At 46.9% G+C, this 19,767-nt stretch overlaps 2 protein-coding genes across 22 annotated transcripts in view; one reads left to right on the forward strand and one right to left on the reverse strand.

Annotated features, from left to right (window-relative positions):
- The window catches only part of LOC133372935 (histone-lysine N-methyltransferase PRDM16-like), a 545,545-nt gene extending 529,054 nt beyond the window's left edge, over window positions 1–16,491 (forward strand). For 8 of the 16 annotated variants that reach the window (XM_061602152.1, XM_061602153.1, XM_061602146.1 and 5 more), the window contains 10 exons: window positions 804–964; window positions 1,581–1,733; window positions 2,438–2,567; window positions 3,418–3,492; window positions 4,127–4,219; window positions 4,674–4,831; window positions 6,868–7,068; window positions 8,695–8,768; window positions 11,626–11,727; window positions 12,707–16,490. In XM_061602152.1, the coding sequence (XP_061458136.1) occupies window positions 804–964; window positions 1,581–1,733; window positions 2,438–2,567; window positions 3,418–3,492; window positions 4,127–4,219; window positions 4,674–4,831; window positions 6,868–7,068; window positions 8,695–8,768; window positions 11,626–11,727; window positions 12,707–12,846 (1,287 nt within the window). In that variant the 3' untranslated portion in view covers window positions 12,847–16,490. Of the gene's footprint in view, window positions 1–803; window positions 965–1,580; window positions 1,734–2,437; window positions 2,568–3,417; window positions 3,493–4,126; window positions 4,220–4,673; window positions 4,832–6,867; window positions 7,069–8,694; window positions 8,769–11,625; window positions 11,728–12,706 lie in introns of all 16 variants that reach the window. The other 8 variants (XM_061602158.1, XM_061602156.1, XM_061602155.1 and 5 more) reach the window with 3 other exon arrangements.
- A 439-nt stretch (window positions 16,492–16,930) lies between these two features.
- MEGF6 (multiple EGF like domains 6) overlaps window positions 16,931–19,767 on the reverse strand; it is a 177,255-nt gene continuing 174,418 nt past the window's right edge. For all 6 annotated transcript variants that reach the window (XM_061600698.1, XM_061600697.1, XM_061600700.1 and 3 more), the window contains one exon: window positions 16,931–19,658. In XM_061600698.1, the coding sequence (XP_061456682.1) occupies window positions 19,594–19,658 (65 nt within the window). In that variant the 3' untranslated portion in view covers window positions 16,931–19,593. The remainder of the gene's footprint in view (window positions 19,659–19,767) is intronic.

The raw sequence follows: 19,767 nt of genomic DNA on the forward strand, positions 1-19,767 counted from the left end.
GGTAAACCAGGAGGGTCAAACAAGATCCTGCTTGGCGTTAGAGAAATTTGTTCTTGCAAATGTTGGGAAAATTGGAGAAGTGGCATGCTTTTAAGTGGGAGTTCTCTTAAGCAGGGACTCCCTTCTTCAGCTACCAGTAAAGCTTTTACGTCTCCTTTTTAAAAATTCTCTGTGTTAATCTACTGTCTATCTTTTACTGTTGATATTTCTAAGGCTTCAATCCTATGTACTCTTACCTGGAAGCAAGTCTCATTGAACTTGGTGAGGCTTCCTTCTGAGTACACGTGAAGTATTGCATTGTCAGTTTGTTTTTTTGGTATTGCCGTTAGGCTGAGAGCATGTACTAGGTTGTGGGTAAGTAAAGTGAATAATTAATTTGAAACAATAGTGTCTCTGAGCATGTCCTGAGTACCTTGTCTCATAAATTACCACATGACAACTTAGAATTAAGCAGGCCTCATATCCAGCATTGGTTAGGATTTCTAAGAAACCAAAAAAATTGGTGCAATTTTTAAATCAGTGGTTAAAATCAGTGCAGTTTTGAAAGGCTCAGTATGTCATCTGGATTCAAAATGGCGCCCAGTTGTATGCAAACACAGATGACAGCCTGCTCCTTCATCTCTGGAACCATGATGCAAAATTTATTATGATATCTTAGACGGTGTCCAAAGGCATAGCAAACACTTTTTAAAAAATATAGTAGATGTAAAGGTTATAGCTTAGAGTGGTACTCCCAAACGAGGCACTACCCACCCATGTTCACCTCTCTGTCTCTCCATCGTTTTGTTTTGTTTTTAATCCAGGCAATTTTTGAGATAATTACCTCTGAGTATTCCTACATGCACAGTCTGGAGATCCTGGTGAACCACTTCCTGAAATCTGAGGGGCTGAAGGACACGATGACTCAGACGGATCATCACCACCTCTTCTCCAACATCAGGGATATCCTGGCTGTCAGCAAGAGGTAAATCTCAAGGGGCAGGAAGTTTTAGGCAACTGCCTGAGAGACTGTGTGGTGTAGTGGTTATACTATAGGTAGACCAGGGTGCCAAATGAGACTCTCCAGGCATCTCTCTCTGGCCTCGGAATTCTCACCAAGCCACACCCCTCACTGGCCCTGTGTCATACCCCAAAGGTAAGGGTCATATCCATTGATCCACCAACGTTTGCCTCTGCCTACCACTGGTGTGCAGCCCCTGGAAAGATTTCCACAAGGAAATGTGGCCCTTGGGTTGAAAAAGGTTCCCCACCACTGCCTTACCTGATGCTATATTTTTTTTTAAAAAAAAAAACCAACCCTGCATGTTAAATGCAAAAATGCCTTTAATATCATGTCCATTTTAAGACTGTCATGAACATCCCCTAATTCCCCCCCCTGGTTTTGCCACTTTTATATATGGTTGAGGGTGGTTTTAGCTGGGTGATGATTATTTCTTTCAGTTGTTATGGTTTGTATCCAGTGTTCACATTATTCAAAGTAGCCCTCAGCCCTGCGGTTCCCCGCCCCTGCAACAACAACTTCCCCATGAAACTCAATTTCTCAATCTCTCCTCCTTTTTTTTTTCTCTGTGTGACCCCAGCTTTTTTGAGGACTTGGAGAAAAGGCATCAGGAGCACGTCCTGATCCCAGACATCAGCGACATCTTGGAGGCTCACGCAACGCATCATTTTAACCCCTATGTCATCTACTGTTCTAACGAAGTCTACCAACAGAGAACCCTCCAGAAGCTGTTGTGAGTGACTGCAATCATCCTCCCCCCCCGAATGTAAAAGATCCTTGATAAGGTTTCATGGTTGGTTGGTTTTAATTCCAACCCACGCGCTGTCGATGAGGGTTGGTATGGAGCATTAGCTAAGGGACTGAGCTGTGACCTGGAAAGTCCTGAGGACGAATCTCACCTCTGCCATGAGCCCAATAAATGCCCTGCCGCTTCTGCAATATGGGAATGTAATAATAATGACCTTCCATGGCTCGAAGTAAGCTCCACCAAATTCTTAGGGGTGCATCTGGCTAAGTCTTTCTCAGAGTAAACCCATTGAAACGAATCAATGCCCATTGACTTTAGTGGGTCTATTGTCAGTAGTACTAGCGTTGGGTACGAATCTTAGTCCGAGGTAAGTGCATTTACCAGGTGTGGAGAGCCTTTGGCCCACCGGATGTTGCCAAACTACAGCTCCCATCATCCCTGGCCACTGGCCACACTTGCTAGGGCTGATGGGAGTTGTAGTTCAGCAACATCTGGAGGGCCAAAGGTTCCCCACACCTGGTGTAGGGTTGCAGCCCAGTTCACTGAAACTCCCAGTGTGACATGTTGCTCTTTCTTGGACCAGAATGTAGATTTTTTTGCCTGTGTTCAGGTTATCCATTCAAACTGTTAAAAAGTGTGCATTGCATCGGTTGTAAGATATCCAAGTGATGTTTCCTGTTGCATTGCAGAGCCACAAATCCTGCCTTTAAAGAGACCCTGAAACACATCGAGCAGAAACCAGAGTGTGGCAGCCTTCCCTTGATCTCCTTCCTCATCCTCCCCATGCAGAGAGTCACTCGCCTGCCTCTCCTGATGGATGTGAGTATAGGCAATAGTGCATGCCAGTCAGTTGCTTGGAAACATTCTGCCCATCTGCTATCTAGGATTCCTTGGACGGAATGCTGGAGCGCTTTCCTCTGGCCTCTACACCTCATTAGCAAGCCATGCCGCTAGGCCCTGGTGAGGAGCTGTTTTATGCTTGCTCTTTCATTTATTACTCACTGGGCCCCTCACTAACCTGCAACATGTGTGTGTATTCCTGAGCTTAAGGGCGCATGGTATATCGAGTATCCTGCAATTCTGATTTCGTCTGTTAGTACAATTAAAGTGGATTAAAATCCTGTGTATTCTAATCAAGGCCTATCCTGCTTAGTTTAGAGATGGGTCGGGGGGGGAGAGAATATTAATTCAGTTTGCATTGAAAGGCAAATCTGCCTAATTTGCACTTTCTGAAACAACATGTGAACTGGCGCGCAGCCATCCTTTGAGATTCACACCTCTCTGAATTTTGCAATGCAGTTCTCTGGCCAAGAAATGCGGACAAAGATGTGAAGTGTGCACAAAAATTTGTCTGTTTGTGACAATAACATACGAAAATGCATTTATATTAGGGAATGTTGCTTTGCACAACATGTGTGGGTTAGAAATTTGCACTAAAATGCCGATGAATTTCCCTGATGACTTTTGTAAAAAAAATAAACAAACAAAAATGCAAATTGATGTGGAAATGCGTAGAATGTAAGACTGGGGGGGAAAGCCCAAGAAAGTGAGAGAACCTCAAATTGGCAGATTTGTCCTGTCCTTAGTGTAGCTGGCTGCCAGTCGCTTGCAAGTGAGGCTTGCCTGGGAAGAAAATCAAAAGTGATATGGGTGTTCTGTTCGATTGCAGACTGTCTGCCAGAAAATGCGGATGCACAGCCCAGCCTACGAAGCCGCCACTCAAGCTCTGAAGGCTATCAGCAAGGTAAGAGGCTCCCTCCCGTGAAGCCGAAATGCTTTGCTAGTACAATAAAAACCTGTTTTGTTAATCACAATTACGTGTACGTATCTTGAAGAAGTTGCTACCAGACTGGGACTCTGCGCAACATCGTGGGATTGCTAATGGGTTACTAGGAGCCAAGTGAAACTGTCAAAATTCTCTTCATACTTTTGCTATTGCCAGAAAGCGTAACATTGCCTGCCAAGAGATACAATGTTGCTGTGTTCATGATATTGAAAAGTTGTCTGTTATATTTACTGTTACATTACTGTTTTATTATTTTTTGTTATTAGGAAATTGTTTTTGCAATTGTTGCTTTTGAGATGTATTTCTGTTCACCTCCTTGTAAGCCACTTTGAGCAGAATTTTCTTGTGCAAAGGTGGCATACAAATAAAATGATGAATGAATGAATGAATGATGAATATTTTGATGTGATTAACAGAATCCTTAGAGCAAGGTCGGTGAAGTTCTGTTTCTTGCTTTCAAAACTGTCTGCTATGTACTGCATGTGTGTGTGTTGTGTTTCTGTATGTACTGAATTGTGGCCGCGTATGGCTCTGAGCAATATTCTCTCTCACTTTTATTAAGCATCTTCCCCCCCCCCCATTTTTGTTCTAGCTTGTGAAGAGGTGCAACGAGGGTGCCCACACCATGGAGAGGACGGAACAGATGTATACGTTGCAGAAACAGTTGGAGTTTGGAAAAATCAAGGTGAGACCTCGCTGGGGACTAACTCTTTCCCCCTCCAGTGCAAGATCAACTCTCCCCACATGTGATTCCCAGCAACTGGTATTTGGAAGAATACCCCCTCCTGATACTGGAGATAATGTACAGCCATCAAAGCCAGCAGCTGTTGATGGCCCTATCTTCCATGAATTTTTCTATAAAGCCATCCAAGCTGGCTCTTCCATTTGCACCCACGGAGCCCCCATGACAACAGGCCTTGTGATGTTCACCTGGGCCATCTGGATACAAAGGGAAGGAAGTTTTTGAGAAGGGGGTGCTGTTCAAGTTGGGAAGAGGTCTCGGGTCGACACCATTCTAGATTTGCCTCTAGCCAGCAACGCTGCTAACTCCAACCGTGTCTGGTTCCATTATATTTTTGCAGTGTCCCACTGGTTTGGTCTTGTACCTTAACCGCTGTGTCTCTCTGGATCTCTTCTAGAACTTCCCGCTGATCTCTGCTTCCCGGTGGCTGTTGAAAAGGGGGGAACTCTCATTGCCCCTGGCGGAAGAGGGTGGGATTTTCCGGAAGGGCTCTGGGCGCGGGAACTGCTATCTGCTTGTCTTCAATGATGTCCTGATCATCACCAAGAAAAAGAGGTGCGAGAGAGTCTATTTTTAGTGGTGCTGTTTGGCAGGGGCGGGGGTGGGTATCTTTCTTCAGGTGGTTCACTAAGAACTTTACTTCACGATTGAGGAATTTTACCTCTGGCACTATAGCTTACCTCATGAAAGTTGCACACAATTCACTCGTTGGGCTTGGCTTCATTTATTTGGTGAAGGATCTCTCCCTTGGATGCGGATTCCTCGCCTGGTGCAGCTAGGCAAGGCCGTGCTTGACTGTAGTTTCCTCTGTCACCCACACAAAAAGGCGGCCTTCTTAAAGGCTGCCACCATCCAGAGAAAGGTTTCTAGTCCCCTTGATTTGATCCAGAAGTCAAAAACATGGTGCCCACAGGCACCCACACACCCCATCTTAAGTTCTGCTTGCAAGAAGCATTCTATTGTAAGGCAACAGAATAAGAGCATATGATCTTGCCAAAGGCTCATCCAATCCAGCACCCCACAGCGGTCAGCTAGATGCCTCTGGGAAGCCCATAAGCAGGTTGTGATGTGTACTTGTTTCTTCTGTGGTCCCCATGACAGTTATTTCTGGTTTGCAACTGTGCCCGTGGGGCACAAAGGAGTTGCGAACCTTTGATTTACCCAGTGACACTACTTGCTCCACCGATTTGCTGTTACGACGTTTTGGGATGTTTGTCGGTCGGTCAGGGTAGAGTGGTGGAGGGTGTTTCTGGCCGGATGCTGGCGCACACAAAACACTTGAAGACAACGTCTTGCGATAAGCAAGGAGCTGTGGAATTTGTTGTGGAATGTGAAGTCGCCGGATTCCTCGGAACCTGAATGCTTTCAAGATTGCTGGACTGTGTGTCCTCTCTCTGAGATTCCCCATCCTGGCCAAATTCTCCCCCCCCCCAATTCCTTCCTCTCTCGTTCTTCCGGTGATAACCTGTATGTCATTTTCTTGCCTTGGCTTGGAATGCCGATAGCATGCTTGCTGTAGAATGGGGAGCGACTGATTGATGTGGGAATGGCCTGCTGAGGGGGACGTTGTTTGTGGCCTGCCTGTTCCCAAGGGATTATTTCATGTGAACCTTGGCACAGAGAGGAGCCCAGCTTCTGTCTGTCATGGGAAAATGCTTCTCTCTTGCATCAGGCTTCAGATACTTTCTGTGGAATTGGCTGCAGCATTCCAGAGCCATGGATTTTTTTTTAAAAAAAAAACTTCATTCTGTGGCTGGGCTGGGGAAACTGTGGCCCTCCAGATATTGTTGAATGTCTGCTGTCATCATCCTTGACCATTGGCTATGCTGGCTGGGGGGGAGGGAGGTGGGAACACCTAGAGGGGGGGCGGGCTCCTTATTCCTGCTTTTGTCAGAAGTTGTAATGGAGGTAGCTGGGGGCAGTGAAGGCAAGTGATGGTCTAGTGCAGGATAGCCCTCTAGATGCTGTTGGATGTCCACTTCCATAATCCCTGGCCTTTTGCCACACCTACTTGAGGCTGTTGGGAGTTGTAGTCCAGCCGCATCTGGAGAGCCGCTGGTCCCATAGCCCTGCTATAGAATGCCGTTAAAAGCCACAATTGACTGGAGGCTCTTTCATCATGGTGAACTGTTTGTATTGTATACGTTGTAAGTGTAATTGTTGTATAATTCTTAGGGCTGTGCTCTGGATAAATCATGGATTCAGAACTGAATTGAGCCGATTCGGGTTGGCCCGCAATTTCACCAAAGAGGGTTGAGCCAGCCCTGGGGCAGAACAGCCACCTGGAGTGGTCCAGGGCTGTCAAAAGGGGATGGGCAGTTGGGCGGGGAGGAGATGTGCATGCAGCCTGCATGTGTCTCCTTCAGTCCCCGTCCCCCTCCAGACCACATGTTTGAATTAGGCTTTTAAACCCAATTTTGTTCAGGGCTTGGGCTAGCCCCAGGTCATCCCTGGTTGGATCAGGGCCCTTCTTAAGCACCAGATAGGGGCTCAGATCAGGAGGGGCAAGGCACAACTCTAATCATTCTGTTTGATCTTCCTGGTTCTGTCTTGTACCCTGTTCCTTTAACCATCTTCTGTATTTCTTGCAGCGAGGAGAGTTACACGGTCCTCAACTATGCCATGCTGGACCAGCTGTCCGTGAAGAAAATTGAGAACCCGGATGCTCCCTCTTCTCCCCCTGGCAAGCCGGGTTCGAGTGGCGCCTTCCGCAGTGGCCACTTGTTCCGAGTAACCATGAATGTGGACAGCGAAGGCAAGCAAGAGGTGATTGTGCTGGCTGCAGAGTCCCTGTGAGTATCGTCTGACTGGCGCTGAGGGTTGGCATCTCTGGACACCAGCTGGGGTCCACACATCTGGAGGGATGCGTCTGCGCATTGCTCTTCCTTGCTTCAGCCCATTCATTGGCCCTTTTCTGAGGCTTCATCTGCATTTAAAGTAGTAACATGCCACTTTAAACAATCATGGCTTCCCCCAGTGAATCCTGGGAGCTGTAGTTTGTTTAAGGGTGCCGAGAGTGGTTAGGGGACCCCTGTTCCCGTTACAGACCTACAATTCCCAGAGTGGTTTAACAATGAATCCCTTTTCCCAGGGAACTCCGGGAATTGTACCTCTGTGAGGGCAATAGGGATCTCCTGATAAACTTAAAGTGGTATAATAGTGCTTTAAATGTACAGCACAGATGGGACCCGAGAGTTGTAGCCTCGACTTGGGTTGTGATCTTCCTCTGTGCGCTTGTGCTCTGCGAGCAAAGGGCAAGTGATGAAGGGGCATTGACGAGGAGGAGGTGGAGTCGACCACGGCCACTAAATGTGAAGGGAGAAAGACTCTGTGTTTGCTATCTGAGGGTGGCTGGTTCCACCTTCCTTGCTCTACCATTCAACCCTGGGGAGCCTTCATAGGAAACTGCCTCATACTGAGGCTAGCTCAGTGCTGCCTACACTGACTGGCAGGGTCTCTCCAGGGACTGAGGCAGGGAGTCTCTCCCCACCCTACCTGGAGTTGTCGGAGATTAAGCCTGCAATCCAATATTTGTCTACACAGAAGTAAGGTCCACTTACTCCCAGGTAGGTGTTGGATTGCAAGGTGAGCTGGGACTTGAGTTAAGGTAGTTTCCAACGTCCCTAAGAGATAGTCAGACCACTGCGTCCATCTAGCTCAGTGTAGTCTACACTGACTGGCAGCCATTCTGCAGAGTTTCAGACAAGGAGTCTCTTCCAGCTCTACCTGGAGATTGAATCTGGGAACTTTCTGCATGCAAAGCAGATGCTCCGGCCACTGTTTGAGCTGGTCATTACAAGAACTGTTCGACTAAGATGGGGTGGTGAAGCTCTGGCCTTCCATATGTGTCTGGACTCCCATACCCATCATCCACAGCCAACGGTCAGGGTTTATGGGAGTTGTAGTCCAGCATCATATGGGGGAGGGCACAGGTTCCCTATTCTTGTCTAGTCAAGAATTTGAGTTTGCTTTCTTCCTCCTCCCTCCTCTCCCTCTTTCCTTTCGTATCTTGTCTTTTAGTTTGCAAGACTGACTATGCTTTCATGGATATTTGCAAATCAACCTGGGAGCCTTTTCCAGCAGGATAAAATGTGTAAGGATTACATTCAAACTAAGACCTACTCAGGGTAGACCAATTGAAATAATGAACATACACAACATATATTTAAAGCATGTTAATTTCCCCCAAAGAATCCTGGGAGCTGTAGTTTGTTAAGGAATGGGGGCTAGGAATTGTAGCTCTTTGAACCTGAGATTCTTTGGGGGAAGAAGTATGCTTTTAAATGTGTGCACAGCCCATGTCTAACTCAGATCCATGCATTTCAGTGGGTCTGCTCTGAGTAAAATTGAATTGGCAGCAAACCTGTAAGATTTATATATTTGCTTTTCAAATGCTTTACACACTGTGCTTCCTGCAGGAGTGACCGCGCCCGATGGATCAGGGCTTTGCTGCACAGGGAAGATAAAGCAATAGACACAGCCCCCAAAGGAGGTATCCTTTTTTTTTTTTATGATAATTTGAGTACTTTACCCTTCTCTGAAAATAAGGTTCTGATGCTAGTGGGCATCTAAATTGACTAGCAGATCTAAAACAGGGTTGGGTAATGGGAGGCCCTGAGCCACCTCCAAGTGGATTCCAAAGTTCATCTTGAGACATGCTGAGGTCTCAGGTGTAGGGAACCTTTGGGCGTCCAGATATTGCAGAACTGCACTACCCATCAGCCCCAGCCAGGAATGATGGGAGTTGTAGTTCAGCAACATCTGGAGGGACGCACAAGCTATGTGGAATTTAAGAGGCCTGGTAGAACTACAAAAATGTTTATATATGCTTTTGGGGGGTATATTTTTGTCAGATCAGAATGATAACGTCTGTTTTAGAGTCTGTTTCCAGTTTCTTTTGTTTTCAAGCCATTATGTGAAAGCTGAAATTTAGTAACAACAACAAAATATGTTTTTTAGAGGATGCTCATAATCACAGGTCCTAAGCTGTCATTTACTTAGCTAGTGCGTAAATCCGGCAGTGGCCCCAGCGAGCGTGGCTGTCGAATGGGGAAGATGGGAGTTGTAGTTCAGCAACATCTGGAGGGCCGCAGGTTCCCCAAACCCTGATCTGAAACCTAACCAGTGTGAGCGCATGCACGCTGCTTGAGTTCACTACTGCCCATTTACTGTTCACGTTGAATGGCTGTACATGGCCCTCCCCTCAACCTGGGGAAAACCTTGCCTGGATCTGTTCATGGATGGGGGGGGATAATATATTTTAAGGTTTTAGTTTTAAAGCCTATTTAAACGTATGGCCAGGAAAGGGGTGGGGAAGGGAGATGCTCTCTGTCCCCACCCACCCCTCAAAAAATCATGCGGCAAAGAGCCGGAGCAGTCGATCCTGCTGCCGGTTGTTTCACTAGTGCATTCCCTGCAGTGAGGAAGCTGCTGAGCAGGCCTGTGCAGCCAGCAGGATTGAACCCTCTGCCATGCGCTGGTGAGCAGTGGGTTCAATCCTGCTCAGTTTGACTGTGCAGTGTGTTTCCCTGCTGGGAACAGGCACACACAGCCAACGCTCCTTCTTCCTTGTGACGCCTCACCCCCTGACAGCCATACCGAGTCGGACCATTGGTCCGTCTAGCTCAGTGCTGCCTACACTGACTGGCAGGGTCTCTCCAGGGACTGAGGCAGGGAGTCTCTCCCCACCCTACCTGGAGTTGTCGGAGATTAAGCCTGCAATCCAATATTTGTCTACGCAGAAGGTCCACTTACTCCCAGGTAGGTGTTGGATTGCAAGGTGAGCTGGGACTTGAGTTAAGGTAGTTTCCAACGTCCCTAAGAGATAGTCAGCTAACATGGGTTCTTCCCAGTGGAGAAGGCCAGGCATTCAGTGGTCTGTTGTGGCATTGTTCCTTTAAGAGATGCCTTCCCATCTTTGAGTGTGGAGAGCAAAAGTCTAAAGGGAACTGAGATTAGTGCTCCCTCTGGTGGCTATTCAGAGTGTTACTGTCTAGGGCTCAGCCCCAAAGTGTATAATAAGGCAACTTTCTGTTGTTGCAAATTTTCAGAGTTTGAGGCTGCAGGCAGGAAACGAAGCCTGTTAGTGTTTCTGTTCTCTGCACGTAGGAGTATGACTGTTAGTCTAGCTCAGCATTGTCTGCACTGGCTGGCAGAGGCTCTCCAGGTTTTCAGGCAGGAGTCTCTTCCAGCCCCACCTGGAGAAAGAGGGGATTGAACTTCTGCATGCAAAGCAGGTGCTCTAACCACTGGGCTACAGGCCCTCCCATTGGTGGCAGCAAGCTGACAAGTTGCAAACAGTTTTTTCTTTTTCTTTTTAATATATTGCTTGCATCCCACGTTTCCTTCCCGGGGGAAGCCCAAAGTGCCGAGCGAGCAAACAAATTCAATTAATTAATTAAATTAATTAAAACAATTCAGTTAATGCAAAATGCCGGAATGGAAGTCAATATAACAAAAATGTAGCATCAATACACCCTCTTGACGTAGCTACAATAGTTACTGTCTCCCTCCCCTGTCGGAGGCAGTATGTCTCTGAATACCAGTTGCAAGTGGGGAGAGGTGCTCTTGCACTCAGGTCCTGCTTGTGGGGTTCCCATTGGGGCACCTGGTTGGCCACTGCGAGAACAGAATGCTGGATCGGAGAGAGCTTCGGCCCAGTCCAGCACTGGCTCTTAGGTTCTTCTTAAAGGCCAGAATCAATTCGACGAGGTCCTCCTTATGGCCATAGCATTGTGTCCAGCTAAGTTTTACTCAGAGGAGACCCATTAAGATGAATAAACCTAGGTTAGTTATGGCCATACATTTCAGTTGGGTCTGCATAATGAGAAGACACGATTCACTAGAAAAGACAATCATGCTGGGAAAAACAGAAGTAGAAAAAGAGGAAAACCAAACAAGAGATGGATGGATTCCATAAAGGAAGCCTTACAAGGAACCTGACCTTACAAGATCTGAACAGGGTGGTTTATAACAGATGTCATTGGAGGCCCCTGATTCATAGGGTCGCCATAAGTCGCAATTGACTTGAAGGCACATAACAACAACAAGCCCTTGGCATTGGACAAACCCTTGTCTGGGCAGTGATGGGAGCCTTTCTTGACAATACAAGTCTCTGCAGGAGCAGTTTTGCTAGGAGGTCAGGAGGATGTGCTGCAACATTTTGTTGTGGGTCTCATTTGCGTGTTTGTGTAATTAAACCAAGATGCACCCTATTTTTTAAACTCATGGTAGGGAGAAGGAATCTTTGTTGTTGTTTTACTCTTTAGAGTTGATCTCTCTCTCTCTCTCTCTCTCTCTCTCTCTCTCTCTCTCTCTCTCTCTCTCTCTCTCGTTGTTTTTCTTCCAAGATCTCAAGCAGGTGGAGATTACACAGGCTTACCTGGCCAAGCAGATGGACGAGATCTCCCTCCAGCAGGCTGATGTTGTCTTGGTCCTGGCTAGGGAGGAAGGTGAGCGTCCTAACGGCGGTCCATTAATTTCAGTCTACTTGGAGCAGGACATAGCTGGATACAATCCTGTATGTGGAACGCAAGGGCGGGGAGTCTCCGGAGAAGGAACTGTGGGCCTTGTTTGAGAGAACCTGCATGAGGCTACCCAGGGCTTTGCACTTAATCTTATATGGGTTGTGTTCAATGAAATCCTCTTTGGAGTTAGATCCATTGGAAAGAATGGACCTAACTTAGTCATGTTCATATAATAACAACAACAACATTTATACTGAGGAGCTCAAAGTGGTGTACATGGCTCTCCCTCTCTCCATCCCATCCTCACAACAACCCTGTGAGGGAGGTTAGGCAGAGAGACAGCCACGGGCTCAAGATCAGCCAGTGGGCTTCATGGCTATGGGGGGATTCAAACCCCGGTCACAGCCCAATGCTATTAACCATTACACCACCTATTACTGGATAATTGTTGATTTGTACTGTGATGTTATATTTTTTATATTTTATTGTCAAGTGGATTTGTTTTAATTGGAGATTGTAAGCTGTTTTGTGGAGGAGATTCCTCAAAAAGTGGAGTATTTTTTTTATGAATAAATGGAGGACATGATTAACTGGAGTCCATTCATTTCAAGGTCTACTCTGAGTAGGGTTAACATTGCATGCAGCCCTATGTGTAACATGACAGTGAGAAACCTTCAGTCCTCTTTAACCGGCCCTCAGGACTCTTCTCCCAAGGCCTCTTGCTTGCCTGGGTCGTGGAGAGGAGGGTGTAGAAACTTCTCTCGTCTTTCTCTGTAGCTGGGATCTCGCCTATCACTGCTCCACCCACTTTTGTCTCTGGACTCCGCCCATCACCGCTGGCATGCGGCCCCAGAAGGTAGCCAGCAAGAGAATGTGGCCCTCGGGACTGACATTTTTTCCCACCCCTGGTGTAATGAATACAGTGCCAGGCCTGACTCAGACCCCTCTTCTGTCTCCCATCTAGGCTGGTACTTAGGAGAGCGCCTGCGTGACGGAGAGAAGGGCTGGTTCCCTCAAGCCTGCGCCCAGGAGATCACCAGCCGCAGCGCCGTGGAGCGCAATGTGCAGCGCATGGAACGCCTGCGCATTGAAACGGATGTGTGAAAAGCGGGAGCGTGCCCAGCGTTCATCCACCGGAGCACTCTGGACCCGAAGCCGTTGATGCGGCCAGAGAAGACAGACTTAGGTGGCTACTTCCCTCGTAATGTTTCACCCGGTTCGGAAGTGTGCTCCCGTTGCCGGCTCATGAAGATCCTCCATCCAAAGAGTTGAATACCTTTTCAGCAGGTCTGCACTATGGATGAACCTTTTTGGAGGGGGGCCAAGGGAGGGGTTACCAGCCAGCCGCTGGTAACCCCTTTAGAGTTGCCGACTCTAAAACACAAAAAGCGGAGCAGCAATCGGATTATGCCATTTGGTGGCGGACCATCGGGATTGAGGCACGTTGGCATCCCCCCCCCCCAAAAAAAAGGATTGTTCACCCAGGTCTGAAGATGTTGTTTTCAAGATGACCATCTACATTTTCTCTCTTCCTCTTTGTGCCTCTTCAGATCACTCTGCTAGTTAACTCTCAGGCATTTTCTTGTAAGGAGCTTTAAGTGATCTCTGCGCGTTGCTGATTTTAAATGACGACAAACCCATTTTCTTGCATAGCGACCTGCATCCCATTTGCCTTGAGTGTGCGCTTGATGAGCGAGTGTTCTCCCTTGATGCTCTACGCTGCAGCCTGATGATGTCAGCAGTACAACCGCCCTGCGGCTGAGACTGCCCCCAGCTGTCGTTGCGCCTGTGGTTTTTCCAGAACCTCACTGCAGTTTGTGTATTTGTGTTTGCATTCTATGCATAAAATAGGCATGAAGTCACATCCACACCATACATTTCAAGCGCAATTGCTCCCCCTTTAACAGTCTTCCTTTGAAGAATCCTGGGAACTGTAGTTTACCCTGCTCAGAGCTACAATTCCCAGCACCCAGCGCAAACAGAAGTTCCCAGGATTCCTGTGGGGGTGATGCCAAGTACTTTAAATGTGTGACGTGGACGTGACCTGAGTTCTGCTAGTGACTGGACCGTGGGAGCGCAGTTTGCTCAAATACTAGGGTGCCTCTAGCACTGCCTTCCTGCTCCAGGAAAACTTGCATAGATTGCCTGTCTAATTCCTTCCTCTTCAAGGACCTTGTTGATAGGCCGTGCCGTTGGAGTTTACAGGGTGAGAGGCAGGCATGTGTTTATGGTGAGAGAGACACTAGGCAGGTGAAATGGCCTTGCCTTTTATGATCCAGGTGGGTTGTGTTTATCCATGTTGCTGGCAAATAAAAAGATTTAGATTTGGGTTTAGTGGTGCTCTTTTCATGATCAACCGCTGTAGCGGAGCATTCAAAGTTCCTTCACGGGACACCATATGACGGAATGAAGTTCCCCATTTGGGCAGCTAGTGAACTGGGCGGGAAGGGGGCAGCAGGTTTCATCTGGCACTTTTGTCCTGGTTGCAAGAAGACCATGTTGAAGTGACTGTGAGGCTAGTCTGCCCATGTGTGGAAAAAGCGTCGCTGATCCTGCCTTGTCTGGTGATGGTGTCACGGGATCAGCCTCTAAAGCAGGTGTAGGGAACCTGTGGCCTTCCAGAGGTTGCTGAACTCCCGCTCCCATCAACCTCAGCTAGCAAGGCCAATAGTTGGGAATTTTGGGAGTTGGAGTCCAGCATCATCTGGAGGGCTGAAGGGTCTCCATGCCTGCTCTAAAGGTATACATGCGTCAGGATTCATGTCAGTGTCGGTTTAGGGGCGTACCCAGTTTGGAAGCTGTAAGGCTCCAGAAAAATGCGATTGCCCCACTTGTTGAAACTGGCTCTTAAATTTTCAGATCTGTAATCAGTTCGGCGTTTGCAGAGCCTTGTAGCTCTCCACCCAATGCCAGCTTGCAAGAGTGTGGTGAATCCAATATACACTCATGAGACGTTAAGCCATTTGACTCGGCCGGTGCATCTCAGCAGCACTGTGGCGCGACCCTTTTGTTTGGAAGAACGACGCATTTTTAAAAATGTGTGGCTGAACTCCTGGCCTGGAAAGATTTCACAGGTACCTTTTTAGTTTAGCGTGGTGGTTTCCTGCGAGACCTTTACCGTGGAATCCTGTACATGCCAACTTGGAAACAAGCTTCACTGACTTTGCTAGGGCTTACTCCAAGGTAAGTGTGTAGAGCAGCCTTTCCCAACCAGTGTGCCTCCAGATGTTGTTGGACCACAATTCCCATCTTTCCTGACCATTGGCAACACTGGCTGAGGCTGATGGGAGTTGTGGTCCAACAACGTCTGGAGGCACACTGGTTGGGAAAGGCTGGTGTAGAGAATTGGAGCCTTAATGACCTTCACTGCCTTTTGATGTATGTCTAGTTTATGGGCTAAAGTGAATGACTTTTGAGTTTGGTGTCTGATACTGCTGTTTGGGTGTCCTGATCCTAACATTGCTGTTTTGTCGGTGGTGCATCTTGAAAGTGCTCCTATTCTGTGTTGGTTTTGTTCTGTTTCTAGACCTTATGCTTCACTTACTCCAAAATAGGTTCTGTTTGCCTGTGTCTGACCTGCTGCCATTGTCCTACTGACAGACGCATGTGTCTGGTAAGTGGGGAAGAGCAGCTTTGATTGGCACAAAATGCATTGTTTAATGCCTAATCAAACGGTGTGCCCAACAGGTTCTGCCACCTAAGGAGGTTTTTCGGAAACTGAGTGGTGTGTATGGCAGTGTAACTTGCATATATTTAAGCTTATTAAACTCCTGTTTGATTTGGTACAAGGTGCAAAAGCGTTCTTCTTTCTACACAGGAGGACCATTGCTTCATCTCGCTCGCTACTGGCTTCATCTCGCTCGCTACTGGCTACACCAGCCTCTCCTAACGTTTGAGAAACGTAGGGTTGTGTCCAGCCAAGACCGAAGATGGTCATGCCCATTGATTTCAATGGGTCTGTTTGGAGAAGGACTGACATTAGGTACAACCGATGTTTCATGAGCTTTGCAAAGACAGTTGCGTGGTTCTTTGGCTCATGGAGTGTGGCTGTAAGGTGTAAGCCTCAACTGCAATTGTTTGCGGTAGGCGATCTTGAGCAAACTATTCACTTAAACCTCCTTCTAGGCCAAGCTGGAATATGCAGGCTAAAGGCCTCCTGTAGCAATTAGCATTGCAGTTACAGCCCTCTAGAATCAGTTACCCACTGAAATGAGACAAATGTCCAGTGTTTTCGTAGCTATGGGAGACATTTTTGTGTAAGGGGACTTTTTCTGAAGTGTTGTCCCGTTTGATTTATGGTGTAAGGATTGTACAATTGTAGAAATGAATTTATTATATTGAGTTTGTAATCTTTTGTTTTTTAATCTTTTCTATCACACAGCTTTAGGAACTAAAGAGTGTGAAGAGGTGTATAAATCTGCAATTAATCGGCTCTCTTGTAAAAAGTCATGAGGGTGTGTAGGCAAAGCGTCCTGAAGCCCCTAAATTTAGGTGCTTGGCAAAACCCTTTTTGCAGGCTACTCTTTTTTATGTTCTGTCAGTTGTTTCAAATAATAATAAACTATTTGTACAGCACTTTCAGGCACTGAAAGCTGCTCACATGCAGGACCTAGTTGTAATCTTCACAACACCCCTGTAAGGTAAGTCAGTATTATATTATCACCCATATTGCAGATTGCAGGAGGAGGTGGGACTGAGGCAGAGACAGCAGATTCCCTAGGACTCCCTTGTAAACTCGTGGCCGATGCAGGATTTGTACTGGGGCCTTCGTGATTTTGTGGCCCAGTCTTTTAGGCTCCGACCCTATCCCCACTAACCTGGGAGTAAGTGTTGGCATGAGGCCTAGTAGTTTTCCATCAAGTCTGAAAGGTTTGAAAGTAAAGAGGAGTGATGTCTTTGCCAGTCTGGGAACGGACAGTGAAGGCCGTTGTTATGGTAACCATCAAGATATGTATGCTGTATCACGCAACAACGCACACACACGCCAACAGTAAGCTCTGTTGAATTCAGCAGGACGTACTTCTGAGTAGACATGCTTAAAATTAGCCATTTTGTATGTGATCATTTTTAAGACCAAATTTCAGGATGGGGAGGTGTATGAATATTTTAATGTGCACAGAGGCAAGCTGTAATCCTTGATAAAGCTGTCAGCCACAGGACATTTGTATTAGGCAAAGAATTGCAAACTTAATGGGAGGCAGAGTGGACGTTTGGGAGTGCAACTGAGCAACTTTTATTATTTTAAAAGCCCAATTCAGTTTTTAATGTTTCTTGTTTTGGACGTAAAACTGCCATTAACTGTGCGGCAAATATCTATCAACTCCATGAAGTACAGGGTAGCATAAAGTATATATAAATATCTTTTTTTATATACAAACCAATAACATTATACTTTTCTGTTGGTCTTATGACTAAGGCAAGACATTCTGCACTATGACAGCTGTGAAAAAGTCATTGATCAGTATACTAGGGGCAGGAGTAAGAGGTCACAGGTTGCACGCAGCATCAGTCCAACTCAAAGTAGGCTCATTTAATTTAATAGACATGGCTAAGTTAGGCCCATTAATTTCACTGGGTCTACCTGGAGTAAAACTGAATTGGATCCAACCTCCATAGCCGGTGTAGAGAGCTGATAGCAACAGGTTCTGCTTTTGAAAATAGGCTATAGGTTTGTGGAAAATGGGCTTTAATCTACCAGTAACAACTTGGGTGCAACTTTCATTGAACTTAAAGCTCCAAACTATGCCCTAGTGTGATTTCTAGAATTAAATTTTAGCTGGAGGAAGAGCCTCAACAGTTGTACAGATGGTCTCCAAGTCCTACTGAAGATAAACCCACTGAAATTAATCAGCCAATGTTAGTCATGTTCAGTAACTTTAACTCTATTTTTCTGGGGCATTTTAGCCGGTCCAGATTGTCTGTTTCAATTTCTAAAACCAGGTTCTAGTTCTTAGGCTTAGAAACAATATTTTCCCCCAGGTTTTTCTTTTCCAAAATGTACCCTTGGAAAAGGGCGCTGGGGAAGTCAGTGTTTCCCATCTCGCCTAGTTCCAAATGATTTCAAGGCAGAAGCTCTGTGGGGGTTTTTCCAGTGTGTCTGCTGGCAATGGATGCTGAACGTGAGTTGAGGCTTCCCATTGCCTTTCACAAGAACTCCTCTTAGGGAAAAGGTAGTGTTGTCTAGAAGGAGGGGGGAGTGATCCGCTTTCCATGGGGGGGGGTCTAAACTTTGGTGAAGGTGTGGACCATCTGAATTTGTCGCCTGTTGCTCTCCAATTAATTAACCAATTTCAGCACCATCGCTACTTTGAAAAGCAAGAGTGCTCCAGTATCCTGATGACATGAAGGTTAGTAAAACCCCTTTTTCCTTTTATCCCATCTTGGCTCACAAATTACTTTTGAGCAGAAAATACACACAAACTCCATTTGCCTTGCCAGTGCGATGTAACATGTGAGGAGGGACAACAGATAGTTCATGGGACACCTAAGATTCACCAAGCAGCATGTTTCAGAAGCAGGAGAGTTCTGGGTTTCTGTTTGAGAAATCAAGTTTCTTTCCCTCATGCCCGTTTGTGAGAACATCAGGAGAAAAGATACACACACACACACACACACAAGGAAGAAAGGTACTGAGCCCTGTTTTGCTTTTTCAACTCATGCATAAGACAGCTTTTAGATGTCGCTTGGCACAGCTTGCACGGTCATCTCCAATAACCATGCTGGGAGAGTGGATATTACAGAAAGAATTAGATGTTCCCCTATAACATCAGGTTGTCTGATAGGCTTTTCACAAGCCCTGCCTCTTGCAGTCTGATAAGGGTAAGGGGCAAGCTGGCTGATAGGAGTTGTTATAGTCCAAAACAGTTGGATGGCACCAGATCAGAAGGCTGGCTGGACCGCTCATCACCACGGACCAGCAACCTTGGCTCAATTTAACTTATGCAAAGCCAGGCAGGTGAATAACTTTCCCTACATCTGATGCGTTTAGGCATTCAACCGTGAGCTTTGTGGTTCCTTTCCAAAAGCAGCCCAACTGACTTTTTAAATAAATTAATCTCAGACTGGCTGCAGCATGTCTGCAGATTCGGGTTGGCAAAGAGCAGGAGCTTAACAAATGCATTTTTTGCTTGTTACCTGTATGCAAACCGCCAGGATCAGTTTCTTCTACAAATGCCCTAGTCCAGATTGTGGGAAAGCGGCAAAACAGCCTATTTTGGGTCCAGTTGTGTGCGAAGTCTTAGCCCTGGGCTTCTGTGCACGAAAAAGGGCTATCCCTTTTTTTCCAAAGCACGCAGTGTGCCCCCTTCAACTCTCTGCCAACTAACAGGGGTTGCGGGGAGACAAGGATGTGTATTGTGCTTCAAACATACACACGCACTTTCTCACCTATGCCTTCCAGTCCGGTACAAACCCTGTGAGCATGAGGATGCAACTTCGATACAGCGGCCCGTAAATGCCTTTGCATAAATTCAGAATTCTGCTATTAATAATTCCAGCCAAACGTGGCTAACTCATAATGACAAGCTGTGCTCCTTTCAATCCCGAAGCCTGGTGGCAAACTGGCAGTGCTTAACGCATCGCCGCTGGTTTCTGTGAGCGGATGAGCCTGGGGTCTCCTCCCTGCCACGTCCGTTTGAGGTCAGTGTGTGCTTGTTTTGAGTTGCTTACGCTCAGTCTGTGCAGGACAACTCTTCACAGCAAAACCTTGAATCGGTAGCCTGCCCGAGGATTCAGATCTATGAGCTGGGGCAAAGACGCAACTGCTGGGTGGGGGGCAGTTCCATAGGTGGGGTGGTAGCTAATCCTTGCGGGCTGCATCCAAGTCTGCGTTGGAGAGGAGGAGTCCAGGAACTAGTGCTTCGCAGAGGGGGCAGCCAGCCTGGTGGAACCCTGGTGAGATGTCTGAGGATGTACGACTGTAAGGGGAAACTGGAACTGGTTAGAGGAGGGGCACGTCATCCTTCCTGGCAGGCTCACCCCCAGAGCTCAGCGGCAGAGCATCTTACATGCAAAAGGTTCAATCTT

The sequence above is a fragment of the Rhineura floridana genome, chromosome 18, assembly GCF_030035675.1.
Source record: "Rhineura floridana isolate rRhiFlo1 chromosome 18, rRhiFlo1.hap2, whole genome shotgun sequence".
Classification (NCBI taxonomy): domain Eukaryota; kingdom Metazoa; phylum Chordata; class Lepidosauria; order Squamata; family Rhineuridae; genus Rhineura; species Rhineura floridana.